General features: G+C 38.8%; 1 protein-coding gene across 1 annotated transcript in view; it reads right to left on the bottom strand.

Annotated features, from left to right (window-relative positions):
* Window positions 1-15858, bottom strand: part of LOC133334343 (protein unc-79 homolog) — a 54307-nt gene extending 38449 nt beyond the window's left edge. The window contains exons 1-10 of the mRNA XM_061542633.1: window positions 15827-15858; window positions 5995-6103; window positions 5802-5921; window positions 5487-5648; window positions 5226-5396; window positions 5072-5161; window positions 4801-4986; window positions 1093-1898; window positions 481-1033; window positions 143-414 (exon numbers count right to left, since the gene is read on the bottom strand). Of these exons, the coding sequence (XP_061398617.1) occupies window positions 143-414; window positions 481-1033; window positions 1093-1898; window positions 4801-4986; window positions 5072-5161; window positions 5226-5396; window positions 5487-5648; window positions 5802-5921; window positions 5995-6049 (2415 nt within the window). The 5' untranslated portion in view covers window positions 6050-6103; window positions 15827-15858. The remainder of the gene's footprint in view (window positions 1-142; window positions 415-480; window positions 1034-1092; window positions 1899-4800; window positions 4987-5071; window positions 5162-5225; window positions 5397-5486; window positions 5649-5801; window positions 5922-5994; window positions 6104-15826) is intronic.
* Between the last annotated feature and the right edge of the window lie 1123 nt (window positions 15859-16981).

Raw genomic sequence — 16981 nt, 5'->3', positions numbered from 1 at the left:
CCTGGTGAGTGAAGCTCCCCCACCCGCCCATGCATGGCGTCCAATGGTACAATTTAGAGAGAGCTCATGAGAAGGCCAAGATTTTCAAATTTCCTATGAATGACTCTAATACCCTTTTATATTTAAATTTTTGGCATCTTACCTTCAATGAACAAACGTGACTGCTGAGACCCACCCTGGCTGCAGTTACCATGCACTTCAATAGCCGGGAAACATTTTCGCACACCGTTGTATGAATGCCCAAATGTTGTTCGATATCCTGTAGTTCCATTTGCTTCAGAAGTATGTCCAACATTAAGATGCAACAAGTTAAATTATGTTCCGAATCCGTTGAGAATTCTGTGTGACAATTTGTGGGAGCCTCATCATCAGATATGGCTGATGTATTACTGGAGTCATCTTCAACAACGGGAGCTAAGGAATGGAGAAAAGGAAATTATAAAACAAATTGAAAATATTCACAGGTGCGTCTTCACATACATATTGAACTCCTGCGCGGTGGATCATTTTTCGGTTCTCTTGGTATGGCCTTAACGCCAGAACGGCAAATACCTCCTCCCTCCTTTTCGCGCATTAGTTCATGTTGTACACCATATTTCATAATGCGTACACCATCACCGAACATGGCGAACAATTGGACCAATGGGATTAAAATACCCAATTTCGAGAGTATCTGAAGCCATCGCAAAGCTTGCTGCTGGACCTTGGCTGTAGTCTTTTCAAAACGTATTGCCACGAAGTTGTACATAGTTTTTGCATCAAAACCTAAGGGTGACATTTCAGGATCTAAAATTTTACTAAGTACAATTTTCAGTTCGTTGAGTTCCTTTTCGGCCACATCATTGGTTATGGCCTCCATCCAATGTGGCATAACATAATCCCATATTTCCGAAGTGATAACCTCATAGGGTACCAAGCAAATGAGGCGTTGTAGACCTTCCTTGAGGTGTGAAGTCCGTGATGCCAATGTTTCCCAGTGGCCGCCCACTCGTGCATATTCTGGGGGATGTGGTAGCAAGCAGGAGGTGAAAACCTGGAGAATTAGAACATGAATACCAGATAACCTCTACATAATCTCATCCGGATACTTACATTGTAGTGTATGCGACAAATTTCCTTTAGCCAATCCACAACATGTTCCGTTTTCAATTTTTCAATTGTGCTCTCTATCTGGCCGGCATCATAGGAATACGCGGTAACATGGAACCAATGGAACAACATACTTAAAATCCTTCCCAATATCTCCACTGGGGTATCATCTGTGGGAGTACAACGCCCCACCAATAACCAAATACCATATCTTCCCAACATTTGTCGTTCCTCCGGAGAGATTGCATCAGGCATGCTACCATTTCCGCCACCGCCTCCAACACCACCTGAACCATTTTTCTTTGAATCCGAACTCTCTTTGCCCGGTTCAAAATTCAATGGCTTAGCTTCGCGTAGCAAACTCACCACACACTCCACCATGTGCATTTGCATTTCGGGATCCATTTGCCAGGCGGGAGGTAAACTACGATGTACCACATGATCGCCACCACGTCGTGAATTATGACGATTACTGTGACACTGAGAACAATATCGGATCGGATGATTGCCATTATAGCTGGCACATTCAGTGGAGAAACAGATGGAGAACGCCGACTTTTCTGTCGAACGGCAATTTTTATTTTCACACACCATCGAAACTTGTTGCATGGGATGCAGGATATCACCGAACTCCAAATTGGCATGTTCACGATGAATCTCGTTGGCACATTCAATACACAAGTACAGGGGCGGTGGGCAATCGGGAGCGTACGTAATGCTAATGCTGTGATCGAAACAGACTTTGGCGGCTTCGGCATTTCCAGCATTGGGACAATGCTCACGTTGACAAACAAACGGTACCAAATCATCTGAAAGTAAAGGAAATTAGAGGGATATATTTAGAAGTAGGGAAATATTAGTATATCGAAATATCGCCTTAAAATTATACATGTAACCGTAATCCGCAAATATTCGGTCAGTCTTAAAGTCACACAAAGCTAACTATAGTTCCCTATATTAAAAAAGTTCGCTAGTTCTCCATGGGGTAGTAAATCAGAGCTGTTAAACGAATTGGCGCGAAGAGGATGGTCTGTCGGCTTGGTTGTCTTCACGATGGAACAATGTCGGCCGCATAACAGGGAATTCATGCCGCTAAAGGCTAAAAGGGAGAATTTATCTAAATGGAGGGAGTAAGTCGTTCCCTGCTAGCGCAAGTGAATGAACTATTAAGAAGAAGGAGGTGGAAGTGGCCCTGCAGATAGCTGAAGATACTGAATTTATCCATGTATGAAGGTTGCAGTCATTACACGTTCAGTTTCAGTGAGACCCAAAAATAAAGAACGAACATCCCGCTGGAAAAGGTCATACGAGATGCAAAGGTGAACAGAAATGACACTCTGTATACCAAACAACACATGTTACTCGTATACGCCGATGACATCGACATCATTAGCCGAACATTGCGAACGGTGACGCCCACCTTAGAACGAATTGAGAAGAAGTCTGTCAAAGTGGGTCTGGCAGTAAATGACGAGAAAAACAAGTTGATGGTATCAACGCGCAAGTCGTCCTGTAGACTTGGATCAACTGTGAAACTTGAAAACTACAGCTTTGAGGTATTCAGAGATTTCATCTGCCTTCAGAGATTTCATCTGGTCTGTCGGCTTGGTTATCTTCACGATGGAACAATGTCGGCCGCATAACAGGGAATTCATGCCGCTAAAGGCTAAAAGGGAGAATTTATCTAAATGGAGGGAGTAAGTCGTTCCCTGCTAGCGCAAGTGATGAAGAAGGAGGTGGAAGTGGCCCTGCAGATAGCTGAAGATACTAAATTTATCCATGTAGGAAGGTTGCAGTCATTACACGTTCAGTTTCAGTGAGACCCAAAAATAAAGAACGAACATTCCGCTGGAAAAGGCCCTACGAGATGCAAAGGTGAACAGAAATGACACTCTGTATACCAAACAACACACGTTACTCGTATACGCCGATGACATCGACATCATTAGCCGAACATTGCGAACGGTGACGCCCACCTTAGAACGAATTGAGAAGAAGTCTGTCAAAGTGGGTCTGGCAGTAAATGACGAGAAAAACAAGCTGATGGTATCAACGCGCAAGTCGTCCTGTAGACTTGGATCAACTGTGAAACTTGAAAACTACAGCTTTGAGGTATTCAGAGATTTCATCTGCCATAAATAAAACAAATCAGTTTTGAGATCCTATAGATCTATGTAAGCAAGTTAGAAACACCTCTCGCCAAACCAAACTCACACTCTACAAGACGTTGATACTACCCGTGCTGCTATATGGATCAGAAGCATGGGTATTTGTGATCAGTGTCGACGGATAATATCGGCGTCGAATGAACCACGGACATTGACATAGTCAGACGTATCGAGCTGCAACGACTATTTTGGCTAGACAATGTAATGAGAATGGATGAGGATGTCCCAGCGAGCCAACAGGTGGTTCACGCAGAAATGGAAAACCACGAATTCGATGGAAAGATCAAGTGGAGGATGACATATCAAACCATGGCCTTTCAAACTAAAAAATTGTCTACAAGATTGACGCGCCAGGAAATATTTTTTTAAGTTCGGCTTATGGAACAGCAGGCAGCTAAGCAAGTATGTAGGTACAACAGTCCAAAGTGGCGCCCAATTTGAGTCTTAAGTTCATGAATGGGCTTTATATTCCCAGATGTCTAGGTCACGAATAATCTTACTGTATGAAAGGAATTTTTCAGATATTCTTTCTTTTTTAAGCGACGAATAATCTCACTGCTGAAAAAAATCTTTCAGGTATTCATTTTTTTCAAAACGAACTAGGCTATCCATTTAGTTCCATAGTTCCCTTTGGTTCAATCATTCATTGGTAGACGTCAGTTATTTCGCGCAACGGGAATGAGAAGAACTTGATGAACGATTGGAGCAAAAGGAACAATGTGAACGATAACAAAAATGAGCAACCTAGTAGATCGGAAGCATGGGTACTTTCGATCTGCGTAGACGTTGAATATCGGCGTCAAATGAACCACGAGCTATACCATCAATAAATGGATCAACATAATCATACGTATCGAGCTGCAGCAACAAGGCCATGGCTAGGCCATGTTGTGCGAATGGATGAGGATACCCCAGCTCAGTAGTCTATTGATGGTTCACGCAAAGGGGGAAAACCACGAATTCAATGGAAAGATCAAGTGGAGGATGACATATCAGAGCATGGTCTTTTAAACTGGAAAAACTGCGTACAAGTTCGGCTTTCGGAACGAATGTTCTGTCTCGAGCCAGCTAAGTAAGTAAGTAAGTAGGTACAACAGTCCAAACTGGTGCCAATTCGAGTCTTTGAACTAATTCAAATAACTATTGTCCAAATGGAATGAACTAGAGTTGGATTGTTCCGGGAGGAACTAGCTCAAAGTAACTATAACAACTGGGACAATCCATACTTTGCAGGGTTCTTTCGAACATCTAGATGCCGTTGTTGCAGTCGTTCATTTTTTGTATTGGTTCACTTATGTCCTTTTAATCGTTCAAGCGTGCATCTAGACCGTTCCGTTCATTGACTGACGTTTACCAATGAACGATTGAACTATGGAACTAAATGAATGAACTAGTTCCTTTTGCGGAGCAAACCGAAAAAAATCAAATGAACGAGATACCCTAACTCTAATTTGAACCAATTTGTTCCGAAATGATCCCATTCTAATAGATAATATAACAATTTTTTACTGAGGTGAACGACCATTCCAAATACGCTACTTACTTGTTAATTTCGAGAGTAGGACCTTTCTGTCAAATAGGTTCGGATCAAAAGCTGGCCAATAATAGAATAGTAATTTTGCAGCCGAAGATCGTGAGACTGAGGTGCCATAGGCAATGACACATAGAATATCTTTGACGACATTATGTTTTAGAGTCATTAGGCATTCCAGGAGTTGACAATGATGAGCTGTAGAAAAGAGAGAGGTGAAAAGGAAGAGAAATTTAAATATTACTTTTATAAAATGCAGGGAGGAAAGGTTCGATCATCTTACCAGGATTATTAGAGTACTGTAAGACCATCATTATAACTGACGACACTGATTGACAGGCTTGTGATTCCTGTTCATCGGCACTGCGTCGAGCTGCGAAGAAATTAAGGCATATTTAAAATAAAATAAAAATTATAAATCAATATTTCGAACTTACTTATTGTGAATGGTAATATATAATAGCATAGAGCATTGACGATATCTTGATGTAAAGCTGGGGGTAATACAGATATAGTAGAGCTGGCTAAATAAGGTAGATTATCGATAAGATCCTTGTCCAAAAATGGCAGGATGCAACAGAGACATTGTAGTAGAGCTTTTCCAAAAACTAAAGAAAATAACAAATATCACGATTAGAAATGTTATCGATAATTGTGATAATCGATAACAAAATTATTGTTTTTCTTATCGTTCTTACCAATTTGTCCATATTGTATGCAAGGTGCTACATCAATTAACATAGTTAGGGCATTATAAAGATTTCCATATTCGAGTGTGGGATAGGCAGACATGCGTGTAGGATCTTCAGAGGGATTGCGTATAAGATCGTGTGGTGAGGTGCGCACATCTTTAAGGACAGCTGTAAAGGAAAAATAAAAAAAAAAACATTTATAATCTGTTCCAGAAGCTGCAAGAATCTTCTAATAATCGAAATGGCTCTCGATTTTTTTCTATCAGAAAAATTAGATTAATAGTCTCTTATAATTGCGAAGACGTGGGTACTTGTACTTACTTAATAGAGTTTGAGAAAAGTATTTGATATTGTTAGCAATATCTACGCCAGAGGGCGCTGGTAAGACATTATGTAGTAGACGCACATGATGTTCATGAAGACAGCGTAACTTCGCCTTAACTGTAATTAAAAATTTTCAATATTTTTTTAAGATTATTACAAAATAATTATAATTTTGTTTTGTTTTACTTACAGGCTTGAGCACGCGTACCCATATTGACTAGTTGGGTCCTAAAATTCTCGGTCATTATATCAGTAGCATCCTTGGAATTTCCAAATCCCCGACCAATGGACTTGCCATTCTAAAATCAAGATAAACAAATATTAATATTTTTGGAAGAACTACCAGGCCAAGAGGAAAGCTTGTTAGTGGATGACAAAAATTAAAAGATAAGTTATCGTTACCTAGAAATTAAAATTAAATTGGGTAAAATTCGGAAATGTCAGGGTAAGTAAATATGAATGCCTACTCACTGAGGATAAAAATGAAAAAAATGAATGCCAAATTTGCATTATGGATTGTCAACTTCAGTTGCTTCAAATCGAATTTTTCGGCAACCATTTATTTCTGGTTGCTGTTTATAATAACCGAACTTTGTAGGCTTCCCATAATGGTTAATATTACTACAAAAGAACAATTTGAGGTCCTTATTGCCCGGATGGAAGCTCACCCAAATGTAGCACGCGACGTGCGGACTTTTGGTCAAACCAAAGCCACTGTCGATGATGTGTGGAAGGCCATTTCAGAAGACATTAACTGCTATGGCCCACCAACACGCATTCCAAATGAATGGCAGAAAGTGGCGAAAATCTTCTTTTGGGTCCATGATATGTAAGTGTGTATCATCAATACATCCGACAACACCCTGGAACTTTTCGAATAAAAAATTTTTATTCTTCCCTTTTTCCTCCTCCGTTAATTTGGATACAATCAAAATTTTACACAGTTTTTCCTCTATTAGCCGGATAACTTCGGCGAAAACCACCGACATTGTCGGTTGAGCCATGCCAAGGTTGAAGTCATTGCTATGGGACTTTTGAAAAATTCCCTCCACAAAAAACATCAGGGCTGCACACATTTTTAAGAGAGGAGGAGTTGCTGTTGACCGCCAGGCTATTCGGAAATCAGGGTTTAAGGCTTCATCTATGTACACAACGGCATCTTTTGGTAGTCGAAAATACGCCTTCAAGCTAATATGAGCAGTTGATTGAATATTTCTCTAAACGTCAGCATCTACTCACAGAAGTAATGACGCACCTTGAACATAATTTTCATCATCAAAAAATAGTTCCACTGAGCTTATCATCACATATAATTAGTTTTTCTGAAATATTTTATTCATTTTTTTTGTTTGTTTACAACATTTCTAGTTGTAGAAATGTCAAAACAGTATTATCGACAACAACTGAGAAAAGTTGATATTCATAATGTTAAGTTTTATTTCAATTGCGTTGCCAGTTGAACTCGCAACTGGAGTTTGGTTGCTATCCATAATCGACCCATAAATATCATAGACACCTGTAAAGTTGTTCGAAGAAAATTTGTCTCTTAAGAAAGAAAAAAGAGGTCGAATTCTGTATTATTATTGTCTTCGGCTTAACATATAATAATATATAATATTCAGTGAACAGGTCAAGAAGTTTCTGTGTTATGGAATAATTTTGTGCTTTTAGGTTATAACGTGACAAAAATCACATACATACACCAACACCTACGATCATTCCATCCACTATAGCAACGAATTCGCATTACGTCCCCATGAGTATCGACAACGAAAGCATTGACATTTACCAGCGTCTTCTACACTACCATATAATTCTCATTCACGTTGTTGCACCGCAAACATAAGTATTTCAGTTTCATCCACTAAAGGCGGATTGCCATTGCACAGGCTTGCTATTTCGTTTTGTGGATGTCCATTGCAAAACGCAATTTCTTTTTGGCAATTTTATTTGGCGGCTACCCAATGTGGCAGCTACATGAAAACATACGCACAGAGGCTTCGGATTACTGTTCCCCACAGAGATTTCGGTTTACTGTTCCCCATAGAGACTTCGGTTTACTGTGCGTAGTTAGACATAGTAGTTTGTACGACATCTTAGTAATATCTACTACTAACATGTTCCCGATCATACTTAAATCGTCTTAGACGTTCCAGATTATAGTTAAATAGTCGTAGACGACCATTGTACCTACTCCCAACTATCATCGTTCCACGGGACACAGGATGCTGAGGTTCCAATCATTGGGCATGCATTCATCTAGCCAAATTGTGCTAATCAGCTGGTGCATGCTCCTGACCAGCATCTGGCCAACAGTCTTGAATAGTTCGGCTGCTAACCCATCGACTCCTGCTGCTTTGTTGTTCTGGAGCCGATTAATTGCTTTTATGACCTCATCTTGACTAGGTGGTATTCACTCTATACCATCATCTCTTATTGGTTCTGGGGAATCTTCTTCATCGCCACTATTTGATACTAGAAGCTTTTCGAAATGCTCCTTCCAGATCCTCAACACGCTGTCTGTATCTGTCACCAGGTTTCCTTCTTCATCTCTACGGGAGGATGTGCCTGCACCAAAGCCTTCGGTTTGGTGTTTTACTCGTTGGTAAAATTTCCGGACTTCATTCTGACTCCTGTACATCTCGATTTGCTCACGCTCACGTTTTTCTTTCTTCTTTTTTCTGAAAACATGTTTCTCCCGATAATCCTCCTTTTCTCCCGATAATCCTCCATCACGTTGCGTGTTGCTATTGTCTGCAGGCTTGCCCTATACGCTGAGATTTTCACATCAGTAGCATTACGACACTCCTGATCGTACCATGGGTTTCTTGGCGGTGGTTTTTGGTACCCAAGTGTTCCTTTTGCTGCAGTTTGTAGGGAGTGGGCAATTCTTTGTCATAGTGCTTCTATACTATTATCGGGACAATAAATGCTTTCTTCAAGGAGATGGGTAAGTTGAGCGGAGTAGGCCTCGGCTACCCGTTGTGTTTGCAGCTTTTCGACGTCGAGTTTCCGTGCTGTATTACATCGCACCTTTGGTGCAACATTAAGACGGGTGCGTTCCTTGGCTGCCACGATGTAATGGTCCGAATCGGTATTCGCTCCTCGGATCGATCGGACGTCTAAAACACTGGATGAATGCCTTCCATCTATCACAACATGATCAATTTGATCTCTCGTTGCTTGATCAGGAGAGATCCAGGTGGCCTTGTGTATATCGAGATGCTTGAATCTGGTGCTGCTAACTACCATGTTTTTGCTGCCGCGTAGTCAATCAACCTCATGCCGTTGTCAGATGTTTCTTCATGAAGGCTGAATTTTCCGACGGTGGGGCCAAAGATATTTTCCCTTCCGATTTTTGCATTAAAATCTCCTAGCAGAATTTTAATGTCATGTCAGGGCAACGGTCATATCCTGTTTCTAGGCGCTCGTAAAATATGTCTTTGGTCTGTTCATCTTTATCTTCGGTCGGAGCATGGGCGCAAATTAGACTGATGTAAAATAACTTCACTTTTATACGGATTATAGCAATTCGCTCATCTTCTGGAGTGAATCTGGAGACAAGGTCTTTTATTCTCCTGTTAACCATAAATCCGCAGCCAAATGCATGTCTCGTTTCATGGCAGCTATAATACAGGGCGTAATCGTCTGATTTACTTACGCCTGTCCCTTTCCATCGCATTTCCTGTAAGGCAATAATATCGGCTGCGCCTGTTCTGTACAACGTGCGCACATTCCAAGTGCAGATTCGCATTTTGTGGTCCTTTATACGTTTGCGGGGGTCGTCAACATTAGGGAGGTTTGGTTTTCTTTTTCTTAGCTTTTTCATAGTAGGTTGGGTTTACCGAGAGTGGGCAACTAACCCGACGCCTCAACCCATTTTTTTATAGTTCTTATGGGTGAACTCGCGGCACATATTAGCTCACTATTACATCGGGTGATGAGAATAGCTTCCCAGGTGTCACCGCGGGGAGGTCAGTGTCCACAATTGAGATGAAAGAGGGACCATGATAAGCCTGGACTTCGCCATGTTAAAGCCAATCAGAGCCGTTGATTGGTATCTATCATCCCCTACGAATATTATATAAGATTGAAGTACCAGCTATGGTTGAGGGTAAAACGGCGTTTAATAAGAGAAAGTGAAAAGATTGCTGAGAAATTTAAGGTACTAAATGTATAAGTAGAACAAGTCCCGCGCTTTCCTAACATTTGTGTATAAGATTAATAATTTTCTCAGTTCTCAGACTGCTTCCTCAGGTCAGATTTTGCCTATTTTATTTAGGCTTTGTTTCAAGCTAGCGTACTAATTCACAGTTATCAGAAATGTTTAGCAGTTCCTTGATTGCCAATTTTAGTATAGTTTTCTAGTTCATCAGAATTATCTAGTTAATGGACTAGTTCTATAGCCCATTAAACATATAATTCTGAATGGCGCCCAATTATTTTAAAGTTGTCTTTGTAGGACCAAAGTAGACACCTTTTGTTTTTGGTAATGATCGGCGTATTTTAAAATGGATGAAGTGGAACGAAAACTTTATTTTTGTTTGCTTTTCTAGTCGCTGAAGTCGCCACAATTATAAGGCGAACATCATTAATTTTCAAAGGGGAAGGTTATCTGACCCTCTATTTCGAATGGCTAGCATGATAATGAACAGGTTAGCAGGTCATATTAACCAATTTTTTCTTTAAAAAAACAACATTTTAATTTGTAAAGTAAACTCCGGGAAACATTATTAGGAAATCTGATAAAGGAAAGGAAGAGAAGCTGTTGATCTCTAACCGGCAACGCGTAATATTACCCACACTCAGAATATAGATTTGCAGAAACTGAAAGTTCAGTAGTTGTATAGGTCCAGTCCGTCAATTTCGGTATTATATTCTAATTTATCAATGTTGTTTTTTAAAGAATATCTATGGAGCTTTTATAATCATTTTTTGGCAGGTAGCCATTGGCGCCCAATTGCCTTAGTAGTTCTTAAGAGATTTTCTAGATCAGTATGTTCTAATTTAAATTTTTATCTCACTTAAATATTTCTCAATTTATTAAAATGTTAATTAGATCAGTGATCAGGGTCAACTAGTTTACCAATATTCTGTTTGAGTTCTAAACTCACAAAAAAAAAACCCTTTGTGGCCCAATGTTGCCCACAGGCAACAAAATGTTTTAGAGCTTATATTTAAAATGCTGTAGTAGATATATATTCTTTGGATTTCATATGTCAAGTCGTGATTATGGACGATACATATCACAAGAAAAATCTAAAAAAATCAAATTTTTCGTAAAGTTATAAGCTTTTTAATATAGTGAAGAGGGCAAAAATGTGTACAGTACTAATTTGTGTATACAGTCCAAATTATTTAAATCGCTTCGTATTCGAAATGTACAAATTCTGTCATGAGAATTATTTTTAAATCTTGTAAAATATGATATAGAGAATACTATAAAATAATTTTTTCGTCGATTTTGCATTTGGTTTTCTTGATATTGGGCTTTTATTTATCAGAAAGAAAGTACTGTATCTCCCGAAATCAAGGATGTAGCGATGTCAAATTTTGTCCATATCCTATCTAGGATAGTTGCATTAAATCTGTGAACAGAAAATTGTTCTATGATTACGGAAAAAAATTCGTGGCTCAAAGGGTTAAACTAAAGAATGCGGTTTAAATTTCCTACATTTTTGAAATTTTTAAAATTTATTGAGATTCTGCATAGGTCAGTGAGAATTTTTGGTTTCTAACTAGTCTTCTTAGAGTTCTAAGCTCACAAAACTTGTCAATCTTGTCAGCATTTATATGTGGAGTTGGTACCAAAAGGGGTTCCGCAGTGCCGTACGCAGTGCGCCATATTACAAATCGATTCGAATTTCAGCGATGGGGGACAAATTCTTTCAAAGTGATTTTTGAATATTTGTAAGCAGAGGCCTGTGCCCTCTCCACATGAAGTGCCTCCGAAGCCCCAGGCATTATAATAACCAACAACATCATCAACATAGCAATGTCAGGAGATAGCGCCACTCAGAAGAAAATGGCAACATTAAATAAGCAAGGGCCCTAACAGCTGCACACAATTCAAAAAGGCGTTGTTTCTAGGCAACGATAGATGGCAAACCCGTCATCTAGGGCAGGCAACAGGAGACCAATCATCCATTTAGTTGGATAAAAGCAATGAAATGATTAACGAAATGTTTACAATCAGTATGATGAGATTCTTTGAAGTCTTATGCTCCCGAGATGAGTAACAGAAAAAAGTTTGAATCTGAAACTCATTTCGTCCAAAGAATGTTGGGTCGAAGAACGTCGTTCAAAAGATAATACATCTTGTGAAATACTTGACATTTGTTCCACCAGAAAATATTCGATATTGCCGGCCTTTATAAAATCGTCTCAGATTTCGAATTGTAGATCTAATATAGGTCTCTTATAAAAAAAATATTAGTTTACGGTGTATATTTTGTGTAGGAAATCTCCCTAACTAATATTATCAATATTGGGTCACTTTTCAGGACAATCGCTTAACGCTACATCCCAAAATTAGGTTGGGTAAAAAGAAATCTATTATTTTTTTTGGCAGAAAATGTCGATAAAATCGGAGACACGATCGAAGTTGACCGGCATGTTAGCAGTCGTAACATCGCTCAGGAGCTAAAAATCTACCATAAAACTTTTTTATACTACTTACATAAAGCTGGATTCAAAAAGAAGCTCGATGTTTGGGTGCCACACCAATTAGCAGGAAAAACCAGTAAGGAAAGTAGTAAAGTCGGACAGGGCCGACAATATGATACCCTTCACCACTTTGGGTATGTTCTACATATGTATCCTAACAGACGAGGCGTGTTTGTTATATATCTATATCTGTACCGATTTCAGGGAAACTTGTCAGAGACTAATTTATATTAATTCAGTAAGTTGTGTCAATCGGCCTAGCTATGGATATTTTCACGAAGCTTCGCAACAATAGACTTCATTCAGTACCCTATACCAAATCAAAGATATATAGGGACTTTGGTGTACCAATTACATTAAATCGGACGAAAATATATATGGGAGCTATATTTAAATCAGAACCGATTTTCACGAAACTTAGCAGACGTCATTCTAGCCTTAATTCAGTACGCTGTGACCAATTTCGTGAAAATCGAATGATTTTCAGAGACTTTGCTGCACCAATTACCTAAAATCGGATGAAAATATATATGGAAGCTATATCTAAATCTGAACCGATTTTCACGAAACTTTGCACACATCATTCAGTACGAAATTTAGTACGCTATGCCCAATTTCGTGCAAATTGAAAGATATATAGGGACTTTGGTACACAATTTACCTTAAATCGGACGAAAATATATATGGGAGCTATATCTTAATCTGAACCGATTAAAACGGAACTTGGCAGACGTCATTCTAGACCTTATTTATTACGCTGTGCCAAATTTCGTGCAAATCGAGAGATATATAGGGACTTTGGTACACAATTTACCTTAAATCGGACGAAACTATATATGGGAGCTATATCTAAATTTGAACCGATTTTCACGAAACTTTGCACACATCATTCAGTACGCAATTTAGTACGCTATGCCCAATTTCGTGCAAATTGAAAGATATATAGGGTCTTTGGTACACAATTTACCTTAAATCGGACGAAGATATATATGGGAGCTATATCTAAATCTGAACCGATTAAAACGAAACTTGGCAGACGTCATTCTAGACCTTATTCATTACGCTGTGCCAAATTTCGTGCAAATCGAAAGATATATAGGGACTTTGGTACACAATTTACCTTAAATCGGACGAAAATGTATATGGGAGCTATATCTAAATTTGAACCGATTTTCACGAAACTTTGCACACATCATTCAGTACGCAATTTAGTACGCTATGCCCAATTTCGTGCAAATTGAAAGATATATAGGGACTTTGGTACACAATTTACCTTAAATCGGACGAAGATATATATGGGAGCTATATCTAAATATGAACCGATTAAAACGAAACTTGGCAGACGTCGTTCTAGACCTTATTCATTACGCTGTGCCAAATTTCGTGCAAATCGAGAGATATATAGGGACTTTGGTACACCATTTACCTTAAATCGGACGAAAATGTATATGGGAGCTATATCTAAATCTGAACCGATTTTTCCCAATTTCAATAGGGTTCGTCCTTGGGCCAAACAAATGAGCTGTGCCAAATTTCATCCAATTCGAAGCAAAATTGCGACCTGTACTTTGTTTACAATTTAACATCAACAGACGGACGGACGGACATGCATAAATCGACTTAGAATGTCATTCTATGCATATTCTCAAAATGAATCATGTGTCTATCTCGTTTCCTTTTGCCTGTTACAAACATATGCACAAAGACAATACCCTGTACCACAGTGTGGTGAAGGGTATAAAAACCGAATTTCTATCTGCGAAGCCATGGCCAAACGAATTGAGATAGACCCATTTCTTAAACCGATGGTGACTGGAGATGAGAAATGGATCACATACGATAACCCTGTGCGAAAACAATCGTGGTCAAAGAGCGGTGAAGCACCTCAAACGGTGGCCAAACCAGGACTAACGGCCAGGAAGGTTCTGCTATGCATTTGGTGGGACTGGAAGGGGATTATTTATTATGAGTTGCTTCCGTATGGCCTAACACTAAATTCTGATCTCTAATGTCAACTTGGCCAGAATTGGCCAACAGTAGAGGTGTCAGGTTCACCAGGACAACGCTAGGCCACACACATCTAGAGTGACTCTCTAGAAACTTCGGGAGCTTGGTTGGGAAGTCTTAATGAATCCGACATACAGTGCGGATTTGGCACTAAGCGATTATCATATTTTTCTGGCATTGCAAAAAGGTCTTTAATGATAAAAAATGATATCTGTGAAGGCTCCGCCACATTTTCGAAGATACTGAAGATACTATTCACATACTTATAGTGGTAGTTGCTGTAATTTCGTAATTCATGCCGGAAATTATTAATAACGGATCCAGTTTAAAAATTCTCATAAAATGCCCACCTCCTAGTTATGGCTGATCTGAAGAGTCCTGTGTTCATGGAATAGATAAAAGCTAGCCATAGAAGAGCTGAGTGGGTTTCTACATATATAATAGATGAAGGGTCTTCTTCTTGCCAGTTTTAAAGGATAAGGATTTAGGATTAGAAGATGTGGGGGTCTTCGATATACAGAAGAGTTGAAGTATATATGAGCATAAACGGTCTTCTAGCCTTAGAAGAACTAAAGGGTCTTCCAGCCATCGAAGTGCTAAACTGGTATTCTATCCTTAGAAGTCTGAATGGTCTTCTAGCCATAGCCGTTGAAGATTATCATTATGGGTCCATGTTCTGACATTGTCGCCATGAGAAGGCTCCGGGAATTTGAAGGTTCTAGCCGCATCTTTCAAACCGTAGTTGTTAAAATTTTTATGCTACAACTGCATAGAGCCTTCAGCTCTGTTCTTTGAAGGGTCTTCTAGCCATAGAAGTGCTATCCAGAGAAGCCTGAAGGGCTTCTGGCCGATGAAAATGATCATTATAGGTTCATGTTTTGACATAGCTCCCATATAAAGGCCCCCACTTAATTTTCCATATTTTGGCGATCTTAGATTGAAAGTTGAAATTTTGCATTTTCGAAGGCTGGATACATCCATCTCGAAGTTTCCTTAAAACCGCCATATACATAACTCTATGAGTCCTACAAGCTTGAATTGGAAGACTGCAATTCGATACACCGCACTATGGGCCAGGAATCCATTAAAATTGTATAATTTTTTATTAAAATCCAATAAGTTTAGATTTTCTCATTAGAATAAATCAAAATATCCATCAAAATATTCGGAAATCCTTAAATTTTCATCTTATTTCTTATATAACAGCTTATTTTCTTCAACATCCAATGACTACTTTCAAGCCAAATTTTAAATTCCCCCAAAATCTGCCAAAATTCATTTTCTCCAACAAAATTTCATATACCCCATATAAAATGCAACCCAAATTTTCATAATTTCCAAAAACTTACCTCAAAAGTTGTGAATTTCTTTAATAAATTTGCAATTTTTTACGGATTTTCACTAAACACTGGACCACACGAAAACTGTTCTTATAATTGAATGACAAAATTTTCACTTTGTGAAAATTGTGTATCTGCTGGAGCTGCTCATCTGGGATGTATAACTATGTTCGGCTATATTTTGGCACTGCAAACTGCGCATGAAACAGCTGTGTAGCAATTTTTTCACTTTGAAATTTTCATCAAAAATTCCACTGGGTTTAAAGGATTCGAAAGGGTAATTCAAATGTTTTCTATTTATTTAGATGTCTGCTTTTTTATTTTGTCCAAAATCATTATGAAAATATTTTCCACTATTCTTGTCCCACTTGACCTGATTTCAATTTTTTTTCTTCACTTCGAAATTGTCTATACCCTGCCGTGAATCTCTTATCAATGACCAAATATATAATACTGCCAGTTGTTCTACAGTTGCAATCTGTATTTACTCTTAGTTATTTTAAGGGGGTGGAAGATGGGAGTGTTGTTGGGGGTGTTCAGATTAAGAATCTGTTATGATGATTTCCACCCCCTTTCGTGTCACACATGGTCCTTCCACCCTCACATGATGTAATTTCAAAACAATGACAGCAACAGTTGTTTGTACAGCTGTTCATTTTCACGCATGCTCTCTTTAAATGTTTTTGTTTACATTTTTCTCTCTCACTCTCGGGAATTTGAAAATAGTTGTTGTATTATCAACAAGTGTTTGTTTATTACCGGCTTTTAGCAGGAGATTTGTTGGTAAACATAACGGTTAGTAAAGGAAATGCAGGAAACAGCTGTTGCAAGAGAGGGAGGGAGAGAACATGTTTCAATATACCGTTAACTTAGAAAACATATGATTTCTCTCAAAGGAAGAGAGTGAAATATTTAAAGAGAAGTTTTTATTTATTCTCTTTAAAATGCTTAAAATCATACATAGAAGAGCTGAAGAGTGTTCTATACTTAGTAGAGCTGAAGTGTGTTCTATACATAGTAGAGCTGAAGGGTCTGCTATCCATAGTAGAACTTAAGGGTCTCCTACCCATAGTAGAGCTGAAGGATCTTCTAGCCATAGCAGAGCGGAAGGGTCTTCTACACATAGTAGAACTGTAGGGTCTTCTATACATAGAAGAGCTGAAG

This window comes from Musca vetustissima, unplaced genomic scaffold (genome assembly GCF_032173495.1).
Source record: "Musca vetustissima isolate MV318-11 ecotype Yass unplaced genomic scaffold, APGP_CSIRO_Mvet_v1 utg69071, whole genome shotgun sequence".
Classification (NCBI taxonomy): domain Eukaryota; kingdom Metazoa; phylum Arthropoda; class Insecta; order Diptera; family Muscidae; genus Musca; species Musca vetustissima.
This window is presented reverse-complemented; position numbering and strand designations above follow the sequence as displayed.